This window comes from Mastomys coucha, unplaced genomic scaffold, assembly GCF_008632895.1.
Source record: "Mastomys coucha isolate ucsf_1 unplaced genomic scaffold, UCSF_Mcou_1 pScaffold22, whole genome shotgun sequence".
Lineage (NCBI taxonomy): Eukaryota > Metazoa > Chordata > Mammalia > Rodentia > Muridae > Mastomys > Mastomys coucha.
Window position 1 is genome coordinate 20,948,169 of NW_022196905.1, and position 22,635 is coordinate 20,970,803.

The following is a 22,635-nucleotide window of genomic DNA, read 5'->3' on the forward strand; positions in this document are numbered from 1 at the left end:
ATTACAAGGATCCTAATAAAACTGCATGGGGAAGAGCTCGGTGTTTGCCTCCTTATGTCCAGCTGGACAGAAAGGTGGCTTACAGGGGAGCAGCATTTTCCAGCCTCTTCCTGCTAAAAAATGGATCTGCTAGAGTCAGGACCTGGAGAAATTGAGTGTGGAATTTATTCAGACTCACACATTCACATTTGACCAGATTCCGCGTGGTTCCTTTGGTAAGTCATGGAGATAAGTAAGAGGACTTGTATGCTGATTTTTACTTCTCAAATTAGCCAAACCCAGGACTTCTTGGGAAGACACCATATACAGTGAGGGAAAGTCACTACTTTAAAAGGATCAACTGAACAAACACCATACATGCAGCCTTTAAAAAGAAAGTCTGGAAAAATTCATTCATTGGATATATAACTGATATAAAAAATACCTATTATTCTTACTCATATGTTGTCCAGAATACCTCCCTCCCTACTCAGTGTGTCTGCAGTTCTCTTATATTACTGCTTCTGTGTCTAACACAATCCATCCTGTATGCTAACCCCTACTAGAAATAAACTTCCAATAAGTCAAAGACTCTGGAACCTGCCTGAAGCCACTGTCTGGGGATGGACTTCCAAGGCAAGTGGACTATTTTCTTTGGCCCACCATCATTTATTAAAAATCACTTCCCAGCCTTCTAGCTTGGGCTGGTTTACCTTGGGCATGAACTCTAAAGCCAGCCCCCCAACACCCAGAGGAAGTTCCATTCCCAGGTACTCTAACATGCCCTGGATCATAGGATCAGAGGTGAGGAGGACACAAATCTGTTCCAACACCACTGGGAGTAACTGGGACCAGCGGGGCCCAGGGATGCACGAACCACGCCCGACCACTGGCTTGGGTTCCTTCCAGTCTGAGCAGGTGCCCTGAGCAGACTTTGGGCGCAAACTCCGCAACCAGTCCCACAACATCCAGAGGAAGCTCCAAACCTGGGCGCTCTAACACACCCAGGATCACAGGATCACAGGAACTTGCTCACACCTGGGTCTCAGGGTCCCAGAGGCAGCTTGACTCCCAGGAACTCTAACATACCCAGAACCTCAGGATCTCAAATCACAGGATCACAGAATCACAGGATCACAGAGAAAACTGGACTCTGAGTAGTTCTGATACCACCAGGATCACAGGAAGGATAGACTCCAGTCAGATATAGCAAGAGCAGGTAGCACTAGAGATAATTAGGTAATTAGCACATAGAAAAATTTGACACAACAGTCAAGGAAAAGGCAAAAGGCAAAAAGCTCCTAATCCAATACATCTAGGAAATCCAGAACACAATGAGAAGACCAAACCTAAGGATAATAGGTATAGAAGAGAATGAAGATTCCCAACTTAAAGGGCCAGTAAATATCTTCAACAAAATTATAGAAGAAAACTTCCCTAACCTAAAGAAAGAGATGCCCATGAACAAACAAGAAGCCTACAGAACTCCAAATAGACCAGACCAGAAAAGAAATTCCTCTCATCACATAATAGTCAAAACACCAAATGCACAAAACAAAGAAAGAAAATTAAAAGCAGTAAGGAAAAAATGTCAAGTAATATATAAAGGCAGTCTATCAGAATTACACCAGATTTCTCACCAGAGACTATGAAAGCTAGAAGATACTGGGCAAATCTCATACAGACCCTAAGAGAATACAAATGCCAGCCAAGGCTACTATATCCAGCAAAACTCTCAACTACCATAGACTGAAAAAAGAAGATATTCCATGACAAAACCAAGTTTACACAATATCTTTCCACAAATCCAGCCCTACAAAGCATAATAGATGGAAAACACCAACACAAGGAGGGAAACTCCATCCCAGAAAAAGCAAGAAAGTTATCCTTCAACAAACCCAAAAGAAGATAGCCACACAAACACAATTCCACATCCAACAACAAAAATAACAGGAAGTAACGATAACTTTTTTTAATATCTCTTAACATTAATGGACTCAATTCCCCAATAAAAAGACATAGACTAACACAGACTGGATATGTAAACAGGACCCAGCATTTTGCTGCATATAGGAAATGCACCTCAGTGACAAAGACAGACACTACCTCAGAGTAAAAGGTTGGAAAACAATTTTTGAAGCAAATGGTCCCAAGAAACAAACTGGAGCAGCCATTCTAGGATCGAATAAAATCAACATTTAACCGAAAGTTATCAAAAAGGATAAGGAAGGACACTTCACACTGGTCAAAGAAAAAATCTACCAAGATGAACTCTCAATTCTGAACACCTATGCTCAAAATGCAAGAGCAATAACATTCATAAAAGAAACTTTACTAAAGCTCAAAGCATATATCAAACCCAAAACAATAATAGTGGGAGACTTCAACACCCCACTATCAGCAATGGACACATCATGGAAACAGAAACTAAATAGAGACACAGTGAAACTAACAGAAATTATGAACAAAATGGATCTAACAGATATTTATAGAACATTTCATCTTATAGCAAAAGAATATAGCTTCTTCTCAACAGCTCAGGGTACCCTCTCCAAAACTGACCATATAATTGGTCACAAAACAGGCCTCAACAGATACAAGAAGATTGAAATAATCTCATGCACCCTACCAGATCACCACAGACTAAGACTGTTCTTAAATTGCAACAAAAAACAACAAAAGCACACCTATATATGGAAGCTGAAAAACACTTTACTCAATGATAACTTGGTCAAGAAAGAAAGAAAGAAAGAAAGAAATTAAAGTTGTTTTAGAATTTAATGAAAATGAAGACACATTATACCAAAACTTATGGGACACAATGAAAGCAGTGGTAAGAAGAAAACTCATAGCTCAAAGTGCCTTCAAAAAGAAACTGGAAAGAGCTTACATTAAGACCTTGATAGCATACCTGAAAGCTCTAGAACAAAAAGAAGCAAATACACCCAAGAGGAGTAGATGGCAGGAAATAATCACTCAGGGCTGAAATCAACCAAATAGAAACAAAAAGAACAAAAAGAAGTACACAAAGAATCAACCAAACTAGGAGTTAGTTCTTTGAGAAAATCAACAAGATAAATAAACAGCTAGTCAGACTAACCAGGGGACACAGAGACAGTATCCAAATTTATAAAATAAGAAATGAAAATGGAGACATAACAATGGAAACTGTGAAAATTCAAAAAGACATCAGATCCTGCTACAAAAGCTTGTACTCAACAAAATGGGAAAATCTGGATGAAATAGACAATTTTCTTGACAAATACCAGGTACCAAAGTTAAAACAGGATTAGATTAACCATCTAAACAATTCCATAACCCCTAAAGAAATAGAAGCAGTCATTAATAGTCTCCCAAACAAAAAGAAAAACTAGGAACAGATGGATTTAATGGAGAATTCTATCAGACCTTTAAAGAAGACCTAAAACCAATACTCTTCAAACTATTCCACAAAATAGAAACAGAAGGAACCCTACCCAATTTTTTCTATGAAGCCACAATTATGCTTATACCTAAACCACACAAAGACCCAACAAAGAAAGAGAGCTTCAGACTAATCTCCCTTATGAACACTGATGCAAAAATACTCAATAAAATTTTTGCCAACCGAATCCAAGAACACATCAAAATGATCATTCATTACTATCAAGTAGGCTTTATCCCAGGGATGCAGTGCTGGTTCAATATATGGAAATCCATCAATGTAACCCACTACATAAAGAAACTCAAAGAAAAAAACCACATGATCATTTCATTACATGCTGAAAAAGCATTTGACAAAATTCAGCATCCCTTCATGTTAAAAGTCTTGGAAAGATCAGGAATGCAAGGCCCATACCTAAACACAGTAAAAGCAATATACAGCAAACTAGTATCCAACATCAAACTAAATGGAGAGAAACTTGAAGCAATCCTACTAAAACCAGGGACTAGACAAGGCTGCTCATACTCTCCCTATCTACTCAATATAGTACTTGATGTTCTAGCTAGAGCAATTAGACAGCAAAAGGGGGTCAAAGGGATACAAATAGGGAAGGAAGAAATAAAAATATCACTACTTGCTGATGATAAGATCATATACTTAACTAACTCCAAAAGTTCCACCAGAGAACTCCTAAAGATGATAAACAACTTCAGGAAAGTGGCTGGATATAAAATTAACTCAAACAAATCAGTAGCTTTCCTCTACTAAAAGGCTATACAGGCTGAGAAAGAAATTAGGGAAATGGCACCCTTCACAATAATCACAAATAATATTACATAACTTGGTGTGACTCTAACCAAGCAAGTGAAAGATCTGTATGACAAAAACTTCAAGTTTCTGAAGAAGGAAATCAAAGAAGTTCTCAGAAGATGGAAAGATCTCCCATGCTCACGGATTGACAGGATTAATATAGTAAAAATGGCCATCTTGCTGACAGCAATCTACAAATTCAGTGCAATCCCCATCAAAATTCCAACTCAATTCTTCATAGAGTTAGAAAGAGCAATTTGCAAATTCATTTGGAATAACAAAAAGCCCAGGACAGCAAAAACTATTCTCAACTATAGAAGAACTTCTGGGGAAATCAGCATCCCTGATCTCGAGATGTATTTCAGAGCAAAAGTGATAAGAAAATAAAAACTGTATGGTATTGCTACAGAGACAGGCTGGAAGATCAAAGGAATAGAATTGAAGACCCAGAAATGAACCCACATAGGTATATGGTCACTTGATCTTTAACAAAGAAGCTAAAACCATCCAGTGGAAAAAAGACAGCATTTTTAACACATAGTGCTGGTTCAACTGGCAGTCAGCATACAGAAAAATGCAAATTTACCCATTCTTATCTCCTTGTACAAAACTCAAGTCCAAGTGGATCAAGGACCTCCACATAACACCAGATACAATGGGGAAGAGCCTTGAACACATGGGCACAGGGGAAAATTCCTGAACAGAACAGCAATGGCTTATGTTCTAAGATCAAGAATGGACAAATGAACCTCATAAAATTGCAAAGCTTCTGTAAAGCAAATAACACTGTCAATAGGACAAAACGGCAACCAACAAATTGGGAAAAGATCTTTACCAACCCTATATCTGATAGAGGGCTAATATACAGTATATACAAAGAACTCAAGAAGTTAGACTGCAGAGAATCAAATAACCTTATTAAAATGGGGTACAGAGCTAAACAAAGTATTCTCAACTGAGGAATATCAAATGGTTGAGATGCACCTAAAGAAGTATTCAACATCCTTAGTCATCAGGGAAACGCAAATCAAAACGACCCTGAGATTCCACCTCATACCAATCAGAATGCTGAAAATCAAAAACTCAGTTGACAGCAAATGCTGGTGAGGGTATGGAGAAAGAGGAATACTTCTCCATTGCTGGTGGGATTATAAGCTAGTACAACCACTCTGGAAATTAGTTTGGCAATTCCTCAGAAAACTGGATGTAATACTGCCTGAAGACCCAGCTATACCACTCTTGGGCATATACCCAGAAGATTCTCCAACATGAAATAAGGACACATTCTCCACTATATTTTTAGCAGCCTTATTTACAATAGCCAGAAGCTGGAAACCATCCAGATGTCCTTCAATAGAGGAATGGATACAGAAAATGTGATACATTTACACAATGGAGTACTACTCAGCTATTAAAAAGGATGAATTCATGAAATTCTTAGGCAAATGGATGGAACTAGAAAATATCATCCTGAGTGAGGTAACCTAAAAAAAATCCCTCAAGGTATGCATTCACTGATAAGTGGATGTTAGCCCAAAAGGTCCAAATACCCAAGATACAATTCACAGACCACATGAAGCTCAATAAAAAGGAAAACCAAAGTGTAGGTGCTTCAAGTCCTTCTTAGAAAGGGTAACAAAATACTCATGGGAGTAAATATGGAGATAAAGTGTAGAGCAGAGACTGAAGCAAAGACCATCCAGAGACTGTCCCACCTGAAGATTCATTCCATATACAAACCCAGAAACTATTGTAGATGCCAAAAGGTACATGCTGAAAGGAACATGATATGGCTGTCTCTTGAGAGGCCCTGCCAGAGCCTTAGAAATACAGAGGTCGATGCTTGCAGCCAACTATTGGACTGAGTGCAGGGTCCCCAATAGAAGAGTTAGAGAAAAGACTGAGAAGTTGAAGGAGTTTGCAACCCCATAGGAAGAATAACAATATCAACCAACCAGACTCCCCAGAGTTACCAGAAACTAAGCCATCAACCAATGAGTACTCATTGCTCCACCTGCATATACAGCAAATACAGCAAATGATGGCCTTATCAGGCATCAATGGCAAGAGAGGTCCTTGGTCCTATAAAGGCTGGATAGATGCCTCAGTATAGGGGAAATGAGGATGGGGAGGTGGGAGTATGTGGGTGGGTGGAGGAACACCCTTATAGAAGCAGGGGAAGGGAGAATGGGATAAGGGTTTCCAGGAGTGGGGAAACCGGGAAAGGGTTTGAAATGTAAATAAAATATCCAATAAAAAAATTTTCCTCTGGTTATTATTGGCAGAATTTGTCAAAGTTGAAAACAAGTGCCTTGTGTCCTTTAAAGATATATGAACTGCCAGCTCTAATTTTTCTTTTAATTTTTGAAGTTGATGCATTGGCAATGTCATGATATATAGAGAAAAGTTTCATTTTTCTATTTTTCTTCTCAATATCTTTTGTTTTTAATAATGTACTCTAAAGATTTTGGTGCTGTGATTCTGCTCTGAAATAAACTACCATGTTCCTTCACACCTAGCTAAGGGGTGAAATTGCTAATACAACTGCAAAGAGTCCACGGCTTGAATTCCCTAGGACCTTGTCAATCAAGGGTGGCTAACCCATGCTTTCATACCTTTCTTTGCAGGGTAGAGAATCCAGTCTAGCTGGGACTCATGACTCAACCAGGGTCCCAGAACACCTGCAGAGTCTCACCAAAGAAAAGGTTGAAACATTCTCTGGAACAGATGCTTTGGCATGTTGAAGAAAGACTTAGAAAGCAGATAGCTATCTTGTTGGATAGCAGGTTATGAGATGTCTCCAAGCTCCTGCATGTCACGGGTCAGAGCTTCAGGATGGGGTGTGTGGAGGTGAGGGCTGATGTCTTACCCTTAACCTAGTAAGAAGTTGTCAAATACTCATTCAGCATGAGGGAATGAAGATCAAGAGTTGATTAAAAAGGAGCTGGAGATATTGGCTGATCACAGTGTATTCCAAATGCAAGGTATCATAACACAGCACAGCACAGCACTCGAGATCAGAGAGATCTCAATAGCAAGCCATCTTTGGGATTTCAATTGGTCCATCCTTAATGAAGAAGCCTGAGAGCCCCAAGCTGACTTCCTTTACATTTTAGGAAAGAAAATACTCTCTGCTCCTACCAAAGTGTGATGTTCCCCTGATTCAGTGCCAATTTCTCCTAGTGCTTTCCCACCAACACTAATCTTTTCCAAGCCTGGTAGGCTCCTCCTTAAACTCAGCCATATTTTCCCTTTCTTCTCAGAGTTGTTTTATGTGTGGACACTGTTGTAACATCAACCACCCACCTTATGGCTTGAACTTTTTAAATCGCAATAAAGTATATATGATCTTTTTGTGCACAATTTATGTTTACACCACAGTTCTAACTTTGTCAAATCTGTCTCCAGATCCTCACTCCCATGTCTCCTGGAAGTATTCTGTCCTTATCCATCAGCCCCCAAGGAGAATCATGCTTATTTTGTATGGTTCATTTCATCCAAAGCTTGTGCAGGAATCAGAATTACCTTTCTTGCTCTGGCTAAATGATGATCTTATGAACACAACAGAGTCTTTAGAGTCATTCATTTGCTGTGGTATCCTTGGGCTGCTTCTACTACTGTGCTTCTGTGAATAGCATTATATGACTAGAAATGTACAAACATCAGTTGTAGACATTGCCTTCCATTCATTTTGGGTTTAGTCTAGAATGATTCCTACTATTCCAAGAAATATCTTCTGGTAGAATCATTTGTTTCTTTCCTCTACCCAAAAAGACCATTTCAGCATCTCTAGTGACACTCATGTCTAGTTGTCCAGATCCCCTAGAAAAACAGTGGACACACTTGACTATCTGCTCCCTACCCTGCCCTCAAGTCACTCCTTCTGAGAACTGCTTTTTTTACAAAACTTTGTTCCTCCTGTGGTGATCAGTGGTGCCTAAAGCTTCTGGGGGTAAAAATATTTAGGAACATGAAAATCTTATACTAGGACACCCAAGGTCCAAAACTGAGCGGTCCCATCCATATGCAAGCTCAGGCCACACATGCATCTTTAGAAATGAGAAGCAAGCCTAGAGAGTAAGAATGCACAGGGATAAAACATAGGAGGAGGAAAGAGGGACCGCTCCAGAGGGTACTGGGTCCTGCCACTCCCTCTTCTTCACAGGAGTGGAGGGCTGCACACACACTCCAGACTCAAGAGAAGACATCTTGAGATTTAGGGATAGTATTAGAACCTTCATTTCTAGAGGAACACATACTATAATTCCTGTGTGCTTGGCCTAGTGAGTGGCACTCTTTGGAGGTGTGGCCTTGTTGAAAGAAGTCTGTCACTGTGTGCATAGACTTTAAGACCCTCGTCCTAGCTGCCTAGAAACCAGTCTTCTCCTAGCAGACTTCAGATGAAGATATGAAGCTCTCAGCTCCTCCTGCACCATGCCTGCCTAGATGCTAACATGTTACCACCTTGATGTTACTGGACTGAAACTATGAACCTGTAAGCCAGCCCCAATTAAATGTTGTCCTTTATAAGAGTTGCCTTGCTCAGGTTGTCTGTTTACAGCACTAAAACCCTAACTAAGACACCAGGTCACTAAAGAGAATATCCTTCTCTCTTTCAAAATCTATTTTAAATTATACTTATTCATTTATTATGTGCACATATTTTATGCTGTGGCACACATGTGGTGATCAGAGAACCACTTGTGAGATTCATTTCCCTTCTTTGGCCATGTAGGTCCTGGAGTTCAACAGACTGAGCAAGAAGTTAACTTTAGCCACATAGCTACTTCACTGGCCCAGCATTCCTTTAAAGAAGCTTCCTATTTAAGTATTAGATCAAACTAAAAATCTTTTTGTTCAGCAAAGCATATGATCAACAAGAAAGAAGAGCTCACAAAATGGAAGAAAATGTTTGCAAACCACACTTCTCAAAATGTGTAAGAGACTCCTACAACTGGGTAAGCAGAAAGCAAGGGACCCAATTCCTTTAAAGACCACATGGCTCAAATAAACATTTCTTCTTATAAGACACACTAATATGTAAGGTGTTCAATATTATTAATCAACAAAGCAAATTAAAATCACATTCTATCTCAACTCATTCAGATGGCCATTGCTAAAGGAAAAAGAAGAAACTATTAGGGTTTAGATAAAGGAAACCCTGGATACAATTGATGTCAATGCAAAATTATGGTATCACAATAGAATACAAACCAGCCACTCTACTTATGTGTAGCTATTCAAAGGGACTAAAATCATGTCTTTGTTGGTGAGTTCACTGTTCAAATGACCAAGGCATGAAATCACTGTAACTCTCCTTTATCAATGAAAAAAAGGAATAAGGAATTCTTTGATATATATATAAAGCAGAATATTATTCAACCTTGAAAAACATATCCTGTCATTCAGGACAACAGGAATGAAACCAGAGGGTGACATTACATCCAGTAAACTCCAACACAGAAAGTCAATGCTACATGAAACCATATGTATGAGAAATCCAAATTAGGCACAACGGGCTCCAGGAGACAGTGGCTGCCTCCAGCTCTGTTAGGAGGGGATCAATGGGCGTTGACCAAACCAACACAAAATTTCAGTTATGTGAAATGAATAAGTGCTCCAGATGTACTGTGTAGTGTTGTCCCTGTAGCTAACAGCATTGTATTGTCTACTCAGAAGTTTGCTATTACCTAACCTCACACTAATTAACTCCCAATGTGTGTCTTGATCCATGATGGGTAGTTGTGTGCCCCATCCTGGACACTTTAGTCTGTTTTTCATTTACTAAACCGTTTTACATTGTGAAAGCACTACACATTCCATTTGTGTAATTACTGCAATCTGGCATTGTCACCATATTCCCCTTTCAGCTTATATATCCCTATACTGAATAACATCATTTTTATCACATTTGCCTGCTAGAGGAGGTAAAGGCTACATTCTATATATTCATAACCAAAAGCTTTCTGTAATTAAAGACACATTTTGGTGGGTTTTATTTTTATTTTTTTGAGATTATAACAAAATTCTAACTTTTCTTCCTCTCCCTTCTTCCTTTCAAACCCTCTCATTTACTCCTCCCTAATCTCCTTCAAATTCGCGGCCTCCTTTTTCACTAGTTGCTATTGCATACTTATATATACCTATACCTGTACCTCCTTATTTTATACTATTCATTCCTAATAAATTTATAGGTAGGAATTTAATATTTTTCTCCATACTAAATTTAATAATTGAACAGAGAAAACTGTACACATGTGGGTGGGTTACTCAAGTTTCTGGTCTTTACCCTTGTCTACTTAACTCCCAACCCACCACACATAGTGCTGAGGAGAGAATCCTGGATCTTGAGCATACTAATGAGCACACAACTGCTGAACTGCACTCTTTACCACAACTGCTCCATCTTATGTTTTTCAAAGAGTTCATTTTATTTATAATTGTATATGTGCATGCGTGTCAGTCTGTGCGTATACGTATGTATGTGCATGTAAGAATGCATACACACACAATTCTGTCCCTCTTGTGTGTGTTTCTACCTTTCTCTTTCTGTGTGTATGTGTGTGTGTGTGTGTGTGTGTGTGTGTGTGTATGCACACAAAAGCAAGAAAAGGCATCAGATATCAGGAGCAGGAGTCAGAGCTTGTTGTGAGCTGCCCAACATGGGTTCTGAGAACTTCTATAGTGGACATGTAGCACTGAGCCATCTCTCTGGCCCTTCAACAGTCAATCTAATTTATATAAGTACTGCACTATTTTAATCCTAGTCAATGCACAGAGAAATTTTGCATAACTATCATCTTCTGCCATTTACCATTATTATTTAACAACTTTGATGTTCATCATTAATTTATATGTTTTTCTAGATATCCTTCAGAAATATTTTGTCAATTAAAAACAAATTGCTACTTTGGGAACTTCTTAATTAAATGATTTATGTACATTTCACTAATTATATTAACATAATGCTCTTATTAAAAGCCACAGAATTTGAAATTAGAGAAATATGTACATGTATTTGCAGAAAATTAGCATTCTTGTAATAATGACACAATAATACAATAATACAGTCTCTTCTCATTCGACTTTAAATGATGTTCAGCTACATTTTTTATTTTTACGTGATGTGTATTAGCACATCAAAATCAAAGTGAGGTGCTTTATCTTAAGGCTTGCAGAGTGAAACTCTTCACTCTCCGCTCTGTATCCACTGCGGTTATGTAGCAAAGCTCCTGAATTTTGCATATCTGTGACCACTCATCACATTGGCTGTACCACTTTTTTTTCCAATTAATTCTCACACAAAACTAGAAATAAGAATGGGATTACGTCTGCCTCTTGCTATCTTTATTTTCTTGTAGTTTTATTCCTCTCTTTGTATATAAATCTTGCATGTGAACATTGAGTATCCTGCTCCTACACACACTTCCTCATGCCTCTGAGAGCTGCTGGCCTGGTCTTGAGCACAAGAAACATATGACAGTGCTTGCTGTCCTAAACTCCCTTCTGCATTGAAAGCACAGAGAACACAGACGTGGAGCCTGGGGCCTCGCCCCTCAGCCAGCACGGGCAACAAGAGAGTGCTAGGTCCTTATGGATTTCCTTTCATACGCACCTTGGCCCTTTTCCTCTCACCTGCTCTTCAACCAGCTACCCTTTTTCACCTGGTTCCACGGCACCCCAAATTTCTGGGAAAGCTGTTGTAGTCACCATTCCACAGCATATGGGGACATTACTCATATTACAAAAACAATATCAGGACCAAAGTCTCTCTTCTCTGCCAGCAACAGCTCCTGTTCCACTATGTCAAAAGCTCAACATAGTTACACTACCAAGGCATATGTAGAGTTGGGACACAGCCCCGCTCTCTGTCTCTCTGTTTCTTTGTCTCTGTCTCTCTCTCTCTCTTATACACACACGTGCACATACACACACATTCTTTCTCTTTGCTGAACCTTGTTTTGTTTGAAGGCCACTTCCTTAAAATGCTTAGAGGCCTGGTGATGCTGACTTCTCTGGCATGATTCATCTTGAGTCTAGACTGCACAACAGACGTGCTCATGTTATTCCACTAGAATGTGGTCAAAGGGATCTATTTCAGTGAGAGTTAGGGGGATTCCCTTCTAAGTGTTAGATTCCTCAGTCCATTATAATTAGATAAATATTACCCCTAGTGTACTGCTTGGTTTTGTCAACATGGCACAATAGACATCTGAGAAGAAACCACAATTGAGAAAATTCACCCTTAAGACTGGCCTCTAGGAACACCTGTGGTGCATTTTCTTAATTACCGATTGATCAGTAACTAAGTAATGGGTAAGTTGGGCCCTTACCCATTGTAGGAGGTTGGAACTAGATGCTCTAAGAAACAGGCTGAGCAAGACATGAATAACAAGGCAGCCAACACACTTTTCTGGCCTCTGCTTCAGCTCCTACCCCCATGTACCTCCACTGTTTGAGTGCCCGCCCTGACTGACTCCCTAGATGATAGAGTGAGATATAGAACTGTAAGCTGAAATGAGCCCTTTCATCTCTGGGTTGCTTTGGTCCTACTGTTTCATCCCAGCAATAGAAATATTCGTAAGATAAATATTTGTAGTATAATATTGGCTATGACAGACCTGACCATGTGGTTTTTGGAAGATTGTGGTAGCATTTGGACTCTGGCCAGGAAAAGCAATTGAGTGCTTGGAGCTCAGTGAGCTTGCCCATGGGAACATAGAATATAATGGGGAAAGCAGTGCAGACAATGGAAAGCTGGCTTGTGGAGTCTCAAAGGAAAGCAAAGACTATCAGGATCATTTATGTGATTTTTTTTTTGAGTTAAGAATTTGTGGTTCTGGTCAGTTTGGGCTGAAGAACTGCTATGATTAGCAAGAGACTAGTACCACTGAAGTGAAACTTTGTCTTACTAGGACAACAATTTGATTTTGATTAGCTAGGGATTAGAAATTAATGGTGATAAAGAGACCAGTATCCCTCTCTGTGTCCCAAAAGTTCCAGTCCCCCAGTCTTATCTCCAGCACTGCAGCAATACCTTTAGCAGCCATTCCCCACCCCAGCTACCATTTCCTGTGGACCCCACAGATCTCCCCCTTTCTAACATTCCTCCCCAGCTTGTTGCTTTAGCCAGATCCCAACACCAGCAGGCACCCCCTGAAAACCAGGCATGGCCCAGAGGATTATGTGTCCTGAGGACTTCATGCTGTTACAGAGTTTTGCTCTGCTTGTTGCATCCTTCTTAATCTAAGAATGGTGTGAAAACTCTAAGTGGGCTTCCAGCCCCTCCTGAGCAGTATCTCTGGCACTCACAATAATAGTGCTTGATCTTTTGTAGGCATTGTTGCTGGAGCAGAGTAATGATTCAATCAACACCCTAGGAAAGAACTTAGAAGTGTAGACTTGGCAGCAATGACCACCATCCTTAGAAAGATTTAGAAAAATAGATTGTTGGTGAAGCTAGGTTAAGATGGTCTTGCTAGTGGCTCTGATGTAGAAAAGTTTAGGGAACAATTTGAAGTTCAGAAAGGCACACTCTTAATAGTTCAGCCAGAGACATTTTTACGTCAGGGAACAAGAACAATGGCAACACTGGCTGACATGATTCTCATTGAGGCTGGACTGGTAATCGTTGAGTTCTTGTACCTCAGCTTCCTGATATGATTTAATTTGTTGATGAGGAGATATGCATTCTGAGGATTTAAAGTAGATATGATGGATTGTTTTTACATAAAAGTTTAGAATTGTGATATTTTTAAGATTCTTATAAGATTTTCTTTGTAGCTGCAAATTGCTGTCTGCCAGTAAGAGAAACTGGATAGGCAAACTACCTTGATTGCTCACACTTAGCTAATCTATAGCAAATTCTTTAGTTATGAATGTATGTAGGTTTTTTGGGAAATAATTTGTTTTCTTGTACTATGTAATGTTTTTTATGTAAATGTGTTGGGAAACATGCTGGGTTTTTTTCATAGACATTCAGTAGAAGAAAAATAAAATGTAATCACATTGTAATTTTATACTTCTTGAGAGATTTTCTTGGGATATATAAGTTATGGAAGAAAAAATTAAAATATGTGTTGGAACCTGTTCTATCTACCAGGTGTGTGTGTGTGTGTGTGTGTGTGTGTGTGTGTGTGTAATGCTTGGAGCCTACTTGTTAGAGCTTTGCTTCATCCATTCAATGTATGAAGGTGTATATGTCTGTTATCTGTCTGTCTATATGTATGTATTTGTACATATGAGGTTGTTGAAGCCTTGTTTGTTTCATCCATTCAGTGTGTGTGTGGGGGGGGGGGGCGGTGCGTGTGAATTTTCTTTATTTCCTTTTCATCCTTGCCAGTCCCTAAGAGCTAAAAGTGTTCTGAGTTTCTTGCTGGACACAGGGAGAACCAGCCCCAATGAATCAAGCTTTGTTCTCTCAGAGAAAAGTCTGCTGAATGACTTCTCTAATCACTGGCTGCTGCAGCAGTGCCCCTCAGTTGCTATCAGCATCAACCCCTGATAGCATTCTAATGCTGACTCTGTCAGCTGCCATCAGCAGTGACCTCAATTGCCAACACCACACTTCCCTGCCTGCCTCAGTTTACCCCCTGGATGTCAAAGCTGGACTTAGACACTATTTATATAAACTGAAGGCTGAAATTCAATAAAAGAGAAAGAAGAGAGAAATACAAAGAATCAATTAAACAAAGAGTTGGTTCTTTGAGAAAATCAGTAAGATAAACATACGCTTATCCAACTAACTAAAAGACAGAAAAAAATATCCAATTAACAAAATCAGAAGCAAAAAGGGGGATATAACAATAGATACTGAGGAAATCCAGAGAATCTTAAGAACATATTTTTGTAAAAAAAAAACAAAACTGTACTACACAAAATATTAAAAATTGGGAAATCTAAAATAAATGGATATTTTCTAGATAGATACCACTTATTGTAAGTTAAATCAAGATCAGATAAATATTTTACACAAACCTATAGCCCCTAATGAAATAAAAGCAGTCATTAAAATCTCCAAAACAAACAAACAAACAAACTACCTAGGGCCAGATGGTCTTAACTCAGAATTCTACGAGACTTTCAAAGAAGATCTAACAGCAAGGTACCTCAAACTATTCCACAAAACAGAAATAGAAGGAATACAGCCCTATTAATTTTTGCCACAGTTATTCTGATACCTAAACCACACACAGGTTTTACAAAGTAAGAGAACTACAGACCACGTTACTTTATGAACATAGATGCAAAAGTACTGAATAAAGTACTTGCAAACCAAACTAAAACAAACAAATGTGTAATCCAATTTAAAAATAGGGTAGAGATTTAAACTGAGAATTCTCAATAGAAGAAACTCAAATGGTTGAGAAACACTTATAGAAATGTTCAATGACCTTAGCCATCAGAGAAATGCAAATCAAAACTAGTTTGAGGTTCCATCTTACACCTGTCAGAATAGCTAAAATCAAAAACACAAGTGGCAGCTCATGCTGGTGAGTATATGTAGCAAGGGGAACCCTCCCCAACTGGTAGGAGTGCAAACTTGTACAACCACTATGGATATCAACATGACAGTTCCTCCTAAAGTTCAAATCCATCTGCTTCAAGCTCCAGTTACATCACTCATCAGCATATACCCAAAGGAAGCTCCACCATACCACAAGGACATTTGTTCAACCATGTCCACTGTGGCTTTATTCATAACAGTCAGAAACTGGAAACAACCTAGATGTCCTTCAACAGAGAAGAATGGATAAAGAAAATCTGGTACATTTACATAATGGAGTATTACTCAGCTGTTAAAAAAGTGTCATAATCCATTTTGCAGGCAAATAAATAGAACTAGAAAAAAATCATCCCAAGTGAGTTAACCTGAACCCAGAAAATAAAGATGATATGTATACACTTATAAGTATGTATTAGCCATAAAGTAAGTGACAACTAAGCTATCATCCATAGATCCAGAGAAGTTAGGTAAAAAGAAGTTAGGTGGGGATGCATGGATCTTCCTAGGAGGGATAAATAGAATAGATTATACAGACATACTAGGAAAGGGTAGAGTTGGCAAAGGAAGGATCAGTTGAGGGGGGATGAGGCAGAGGAAGAAAGTGTGGGCGCTGATGCAGAGGTTGCTGGAATTGAGGGTCTTTGTGAGGGGAAGGATATAGAAACCTGATACAGGGGGAATTGCCTGGAATCTATGAAAGTGATCCTAATGAGGATTCCTAGTAATGGGGGATTTGGAGTCCCATCTGATCATATCTTGTTACCAGTCAGGGTTTCTAGTAGTGGGGCAACATTGCATTCAATTGAGTTGTTGGCTAATGGGGTTCCATGGAAATCCCCAAACAACCTGGCTGTGGCTAAGTCACAAAGCTGGTCTCTGCAAACTGAAAACAGGGCCCACTTGCCAAGAACAACACTCATAGAATTCACTGAACATGGAGAAGGGGAACTGGTGCCTATATAGAGACTTTACCATTCGGTTCCAGTGTCCTTGGTGCAGGAAAATACTCTACAGGCTTCCAAAAAGGAAAAGAGTATGCTAGAGTACGGGTGACACATAACTTGAAAGGGTAGCCAATCAGTGTCTGCTTTGACCTAAGGCCCACTCCACAAGAAAGAACCTATATCAGACATGCCTTCCAAAAACCAGAGGCTAGATAGCCCAGAGACCTAGAGTAAAGATTAAATACTACTTGTCTAAAAAAAAAAAAAAAAAAAAGTATCAATAATATGACTCCTAAAACTATTTGACTACACTTAAACATCAGTGTCTTATCTAGTCATCATCAGAGAGGCTTCCTCTGACAGCAGATGGAAACAGATAAGGAGACCCACAGCCAGGGCTTACAAGGAGAGGGAGCCTAAATTAGAAGTCTCCATCAAATCCCTCCCCCAAGAGCTCAGGAAATCCTATAGAGATTTAATAGCCATGAAGTATGGAGAACACTGGGAGAACAAGGCTTTTTGAATCAGCTAAATAAGGAGCATGCAAGCTCACTGAAACAGGCAAGCACAGGCCTATGAGGGTCTTCACCAGATCCTATGTATATATATATTACATCTTTTAACTTAGTATTTTATATGGGACTCCTGACTGAAAACAAGTGGATCTCTGATGCCTGTGCCTGCTCTTTAGACTCTTTTCTTCCCATTGGGTTGCTATGTCCAACTTTGGTATGATCCTTTTGCTTCATCTTATTATATTTTATTTTGTCATATTTGGTGGTTATCTCTTAGAGGCCTGTTATTTTATAATGAGAGACAGAAAGGAAATGGATCTGGAGGGGAGGGAGGGGGAAGGAGAGGGGAAGAAACTAGGAGAAGCAGAGGGATGGGAAACTATAATCAGGATATATTGTATAAAGAAAGAACCATTTTTTTTTTCAAAAGCAAGAGGTTGATTTTCTGGCATGTTAGAGTCAACCTTCAATCAGTCCCTTGAGGCAAGTGACTAGAAGGTGACCCCAAATGGCTATTACAAGCAGGTTTTATGCTCTTTAGGGGCATAGGTTACAATAGCAAGGTTACAGTTCAAACTTATTGGCTAAGCATATTGGCCTTTAATTCTATTGGCTAGCAAGCATGACACACATTTGAACTCTACCTGGGACTTTCCAGAGGGTCAGGTAACTGTCAGTCAGCAGGCATAATGAACATCCCAGCATCTTGGATATCCTAGTACTATAGTATGGTACCAAGAACAGCAGAAGCTGTAGAGAAGAGCCAGCCTGAGCCTATGAGGCAAGTTGTATGTGCTCTGGATGGCAGAGCCAGAAAAATGCTGCTTCCATATCCCTTTGAAGTCCAGAGGATTCTGGGTTGGTACCAGACATCAAAAACTGAATGCTTTACACTGTTGGAGTCTGGCTTTGCTTTGATTAGATTGTAACATTGCTTCAGTTCTATCTCCTTGCATTAAGAAAGTATATAACTTACTTTTGCTTTTACAGGCGTGCACAGTTGAGGGACTTTACAATTTTAGAGTGATCTTTATCTCTTAAAGAGACTTTGGATATTTAAAATCTGAACTTTTAAAGCATTTGAATTTTTAAAAACTATGGGACTTTTAAAAGTTGGGATGTTTTATATTATGCTATTGATATTAATATGAGACCTCAGAGATGAAAGAAAGGAAGGAAAGTAGCTTAATAAGTTATGTAGCTTAATGGGTTATATGTTTATGAGTCAAGTTGATAAGAGAATAATTTTTCTGATTATGTTTTGTCAACTTGACTCAAACCTAGACATCTGAGAAGAGGGGAAAAGCACAAGTGAGGAAATTCATCCATTAAGACCGGCCTATAAGCAAGGCTTCTGTGGCATTTTCTTAGTGATTGATATGGCAAGGCCCTGCCCTTAGTGAGTAATGCCACCTCTAGGCTTGTAGCCTTGGGTGCTGAACAAGCTGTGAGAAAGTATCAGTAAGCAGGATTCCTCTCTTGGCCTCTAGGTCAGCTCCTGCCTCCAGGTTCTTGCCCTACTTGAGTTCTTGCCTTGACTTCTCTCAATAATGAACTGTAACATGGAAGTGTAAGCTGAAATACATGCTTTCCTCCCCAAGTTGCTCTTGGTTGTACTTTTATCACAGCAATAAAGCCCTTAATGAAGGCATCAGAATTCTCGTACATCATGTTTTGACAGAAGAAGAACATTCTTGTTCCATGAACACTGTCATTTCATCTCAGCACTGCAGAAGGTAGTCTGATACCATTGGTCTTTGTGATTGTAAGACTTTTTCTTTTCCCTTGGAGCTCAAGTCATCAGCCATTCTCTATCCAAATGCAAGTTTCTTCTTTGGAATTGTGTATGCTGTGTAATGATCACTTGCTGGCCACATCCAGCTTGACTTCTGGGCACTCTTCTTGATTGCCTTCGGTTCCAGCTAATATTGACTCCTCTAAGATCAGGGTCCTGCACCATAAGGCCCCCAAAATCCACTCAGCTTTTCATCTTTATTTTTGTTGATTCCTCCTTCTGTTCCAGATACTTTTGTTTGTTTGTTTGTTTGTTTAATTTTGTTTTGTTTTTTTTTAATAAAAAAGAGTATCTCACTGTGTAGCTCAGGCTAACCTTGAACTGCTGATCCATTGCCTCTGCCTCCTGAATGTTGGTATTACTTTGGTTTATCACCGTGTCTAGCTTGGCTTGTTTCTTTCTTTTATGAAAATAATTTGTATATTTTAGGATTTATTTTGACATGTGTGTATGTGTGCATGTGTCTGTGTGAATATGTGCACCTGAATGCAAGTGACCACAGAGGCTAGAGGAGGGTGTCAGGTCCCCTGGGACTGGAGTCACAGGTGGTTTTGACCTGCCTAGCATAGATGTGAGGAACTGAACTTGCATCTTCTGTGGGAGCAGCAAGTACTCTTAACTACAGAGCCATCTCTCCAGCCTCTCTTCTCCTTTCTCTATGCTTATGACTGCATTTCCACTCTGTAAAAGAACATGACACCCTATCATAAGGATCTTTATTACATTCCTAGGCCTCATCACTATCTGACTGCTTCTTATCCAGCTTCTTGACAATTTTGGCCTTCTCTAGGTTCACTTTATTACTTTCTAATTTCATGCAATCCTAGTTTTTCCAAAATAAATTACCCGGTGAGTTTATACTGCATATCTCTTATTGAGGCCCCATTTTCATACCTATGAAAATGTCTTTTCAATGACCTATGACTTTTATGTGTGCTAGTCTTCAAGAATTCCATGAGTCTCTCAACTCTTAAATGGGGTTTCTCAAGTAAAAATGTGATTTATTTTTCTACCCATCCCTCTGTTTTCATTTGCATTTTTGAAATCTCTATTTATAATTTATAATTTTAAAGGTTAGAGGTCAATTCTGGAAAATATGGAGCCAGAGTCAGAAGCAAATTCAACAATAAAATATAATACCATCTATATGTCAGTTCTAAAAAAATGTTTTTCAAAATTACACTGTAATTTTTCTGGTTTTTAGCCTGAACCAAAATGGTAACTGAATGTCACTGTCTGTTGAATCAGCAGAGAAATTAATTACTCCTGTCTTGGTCCTCACTCCCTATAATGGGTGTCACCTGCCTGCCTCCAAGTTGTATCTGATACATTAAAAAAAAAAAAAGGCTTGGATCATTAAGTGACTCCTCAGTGCACCCTTCTAGCACACTATTCTAACATCCACTTCCTGTCTAGAATCCTCATGAATCTACAAATCTACATCCTACTTGACTACCCCAGATGAGTTCTTGCCACATACTCTCCCAATACCATCACTTACTCTCCAACTCTCCTCCAGAGGCCCCAGGCTCTTTTGACATGACCCCATGACCCCATGACCCTCCTCATGACCACATCTTTCATATACTTGTTCTTAGAAAACAGATTTGTGCTGTATGGTCTACAGACCTACAGCCTGTTAAGATCTGCTAATGGGTTCTAGTTTATTTTGTTGTCATATTAAAATGAAGACTGCTTACCAGGAACCAAGTTGCTGAAGTACCATCCACCCAAAAAATAAAGGATTGAATCAAACAGAATCATCCAGCAGACCCAGCCAAATGTCATGCCCCCTGGCTCTGGAGCTCGGTACATGTTATTCCACTGGATCCCTGTCAGAGAAAAGAAGGCAGAGTTACTTGGGCTTATTCTTTAACTGTATGTTTGATGAGGGAGTTGACTAATTCAAGAAGAGTCTTGTGTAAAGCAAAAAACAAGTTGATACTAACAATGCTAAGCTTTCAAAGGCATCACATTAGCTTGTGCAATCTCACCTTGGTTTCAGAGGGACCCATGAGCAACCATTCCCATCATGTCAAGCTCCAACTTTCCAAAACTCTCTGAAAGTCATTAGTTCCTAGTTTTATTGATTCAACTAAAGAACAATTTTATATTTATAGGCACAAGAATTGTTTAATAAAACTTTAAGTAGTACAATACTCTGCTTTTGGAAAATGTATTAAGTAATATATAAAAGGTCTACAGAGGAAAAGAATCATTATTTCTTATGTTTGTGATTTATTTCTGGATTATAATATAAATTGAGAACATTATTCCTCTTTCTGTTTGCTGTGGCACTAAGTTAGAACCCAGCTTTAAAAAGTTTTAACCACTATATACTTGTTATCATTTGGACCAAATAATCAATTATTTTAACTGTGATTTAATTTGGTCTATTTTCTGCTATATCTTCTTGGTCCACTTTTTACTTTAAAGTTCAGTTGGAAGAAAATGAAGAGAAAAAATTTAAGATCAAAGAGCATTTTAACATATTTTATTGGAAAAGTTGGGATAAATCAGTACAAAGTGACTGACTGGCTATCGCAGTAACATCCAATGTTAAGTTTTACCTATGGCTTGTATTTTGCTTTAATTACAAAACACACTCCAGAACAATATGAACATCTACAACACATATGTTCTTACTTAAGAGTTTATATAAAAATCTCAATCTAAGTAAAAGGTACTGACAATAATACATTTTAAAATTATTTTAAGGAGATGGAGATGTAACCCAGTTGGTAAATTTGCTTGCCTCACACACACAAAGCACTAGGCTCAGCCCCCAGCACTGTATAAACCAATATGGTGGTGTATGCTTATAGTCCTAGAACGTGGGAGATTCTGGCAAGAGGATCTGATGTTCAAGGTCATGCTCCATTACATAGAGAGTTCAAATCCAACCTGAGCTAGAGAATTTATTTCAAAATAAAAAGTATTTAAGCTGCATATAGGGATAAATATGTATAGAAAAAGGAGGTGATAGTCATGACCTTTTCTTTGCTAGACATAAGACCCAAGAACAATGAAGGTAGGAGTAGGAGAGGTGGTAAAGTCTCCAAATAAACTACAGATGGAAGGTATATGCATACCACACTATTGCAAGAATCTGGACGGTCAGTAGATTGAATGTGTACCATAACAAGACCTATGCACTAGCCTGGATCTACCACTACACATGGGTGGTATCTGTAGCATGAGATACTGAGATATGATTATTCTTGACTGTTCTCAGAATCATAAGAACTACATAAGGGGAAGGTTTCCATCAGCAAAACCAAATGCTAGGATCTCTTTCCAAATTTATCACTTGGTAACAAGGCTTATTCCTAGTTCAGTTGCTTGATAGCTACATGTTTCCAAACTCTGAATGACAGATAGCTAGTTTCTGAAGAGGCCATCCTCTTACCTTCCTCCTGTCCTTCCAGAAATGTGATGTAAAAGACTCCTTGTCCGAAGGCTGTGGTTGAAAGCAAGCACTGCCATGGTTGATGGAGGGAGGGGGAAACAGCCATTAGTGTTTGATTGTGACCACCAAAAACCCACAATACTGCGTTTTAAGAAGGTACTTCCCAATTCAATGGCTCTAAGGATACCATCGCTTCGGGCAATGACTTAAATATCTGAGCCTGAAGGGATTAGCAGAGTGTCAGACCACTCTG

General features: G+C 39.0%; 1 protein-coding gene across 1 annotated transcript in view; it reads right to left on the reverse strand.

Moving 5' to 3' along the window:
• Abca13 (ATP binding cassette subfamily A member 13) overlaps nt 1–22,635 on the reverse strand; it is a 437,491-nt gene that overhangs the window by 227,235 nt on the left and 187,621 nt on the right. The window contains exons 34-35 of the mRNA XM_031342061.1: nt 22,383–22,452; nt 20,674–20,805 (exon numbers count right to left, since the gene is read on the reverse strand). Of these exons, the coding sequence (XP_031197921.1) occupies nt 20,674–20,805; nt 22,383–22,452 (202 nt within the window). The remainder of the gene's footprint in view (nt 1–20,673; nt 20,806–22,382; nt 22,453–22,635) is intronic.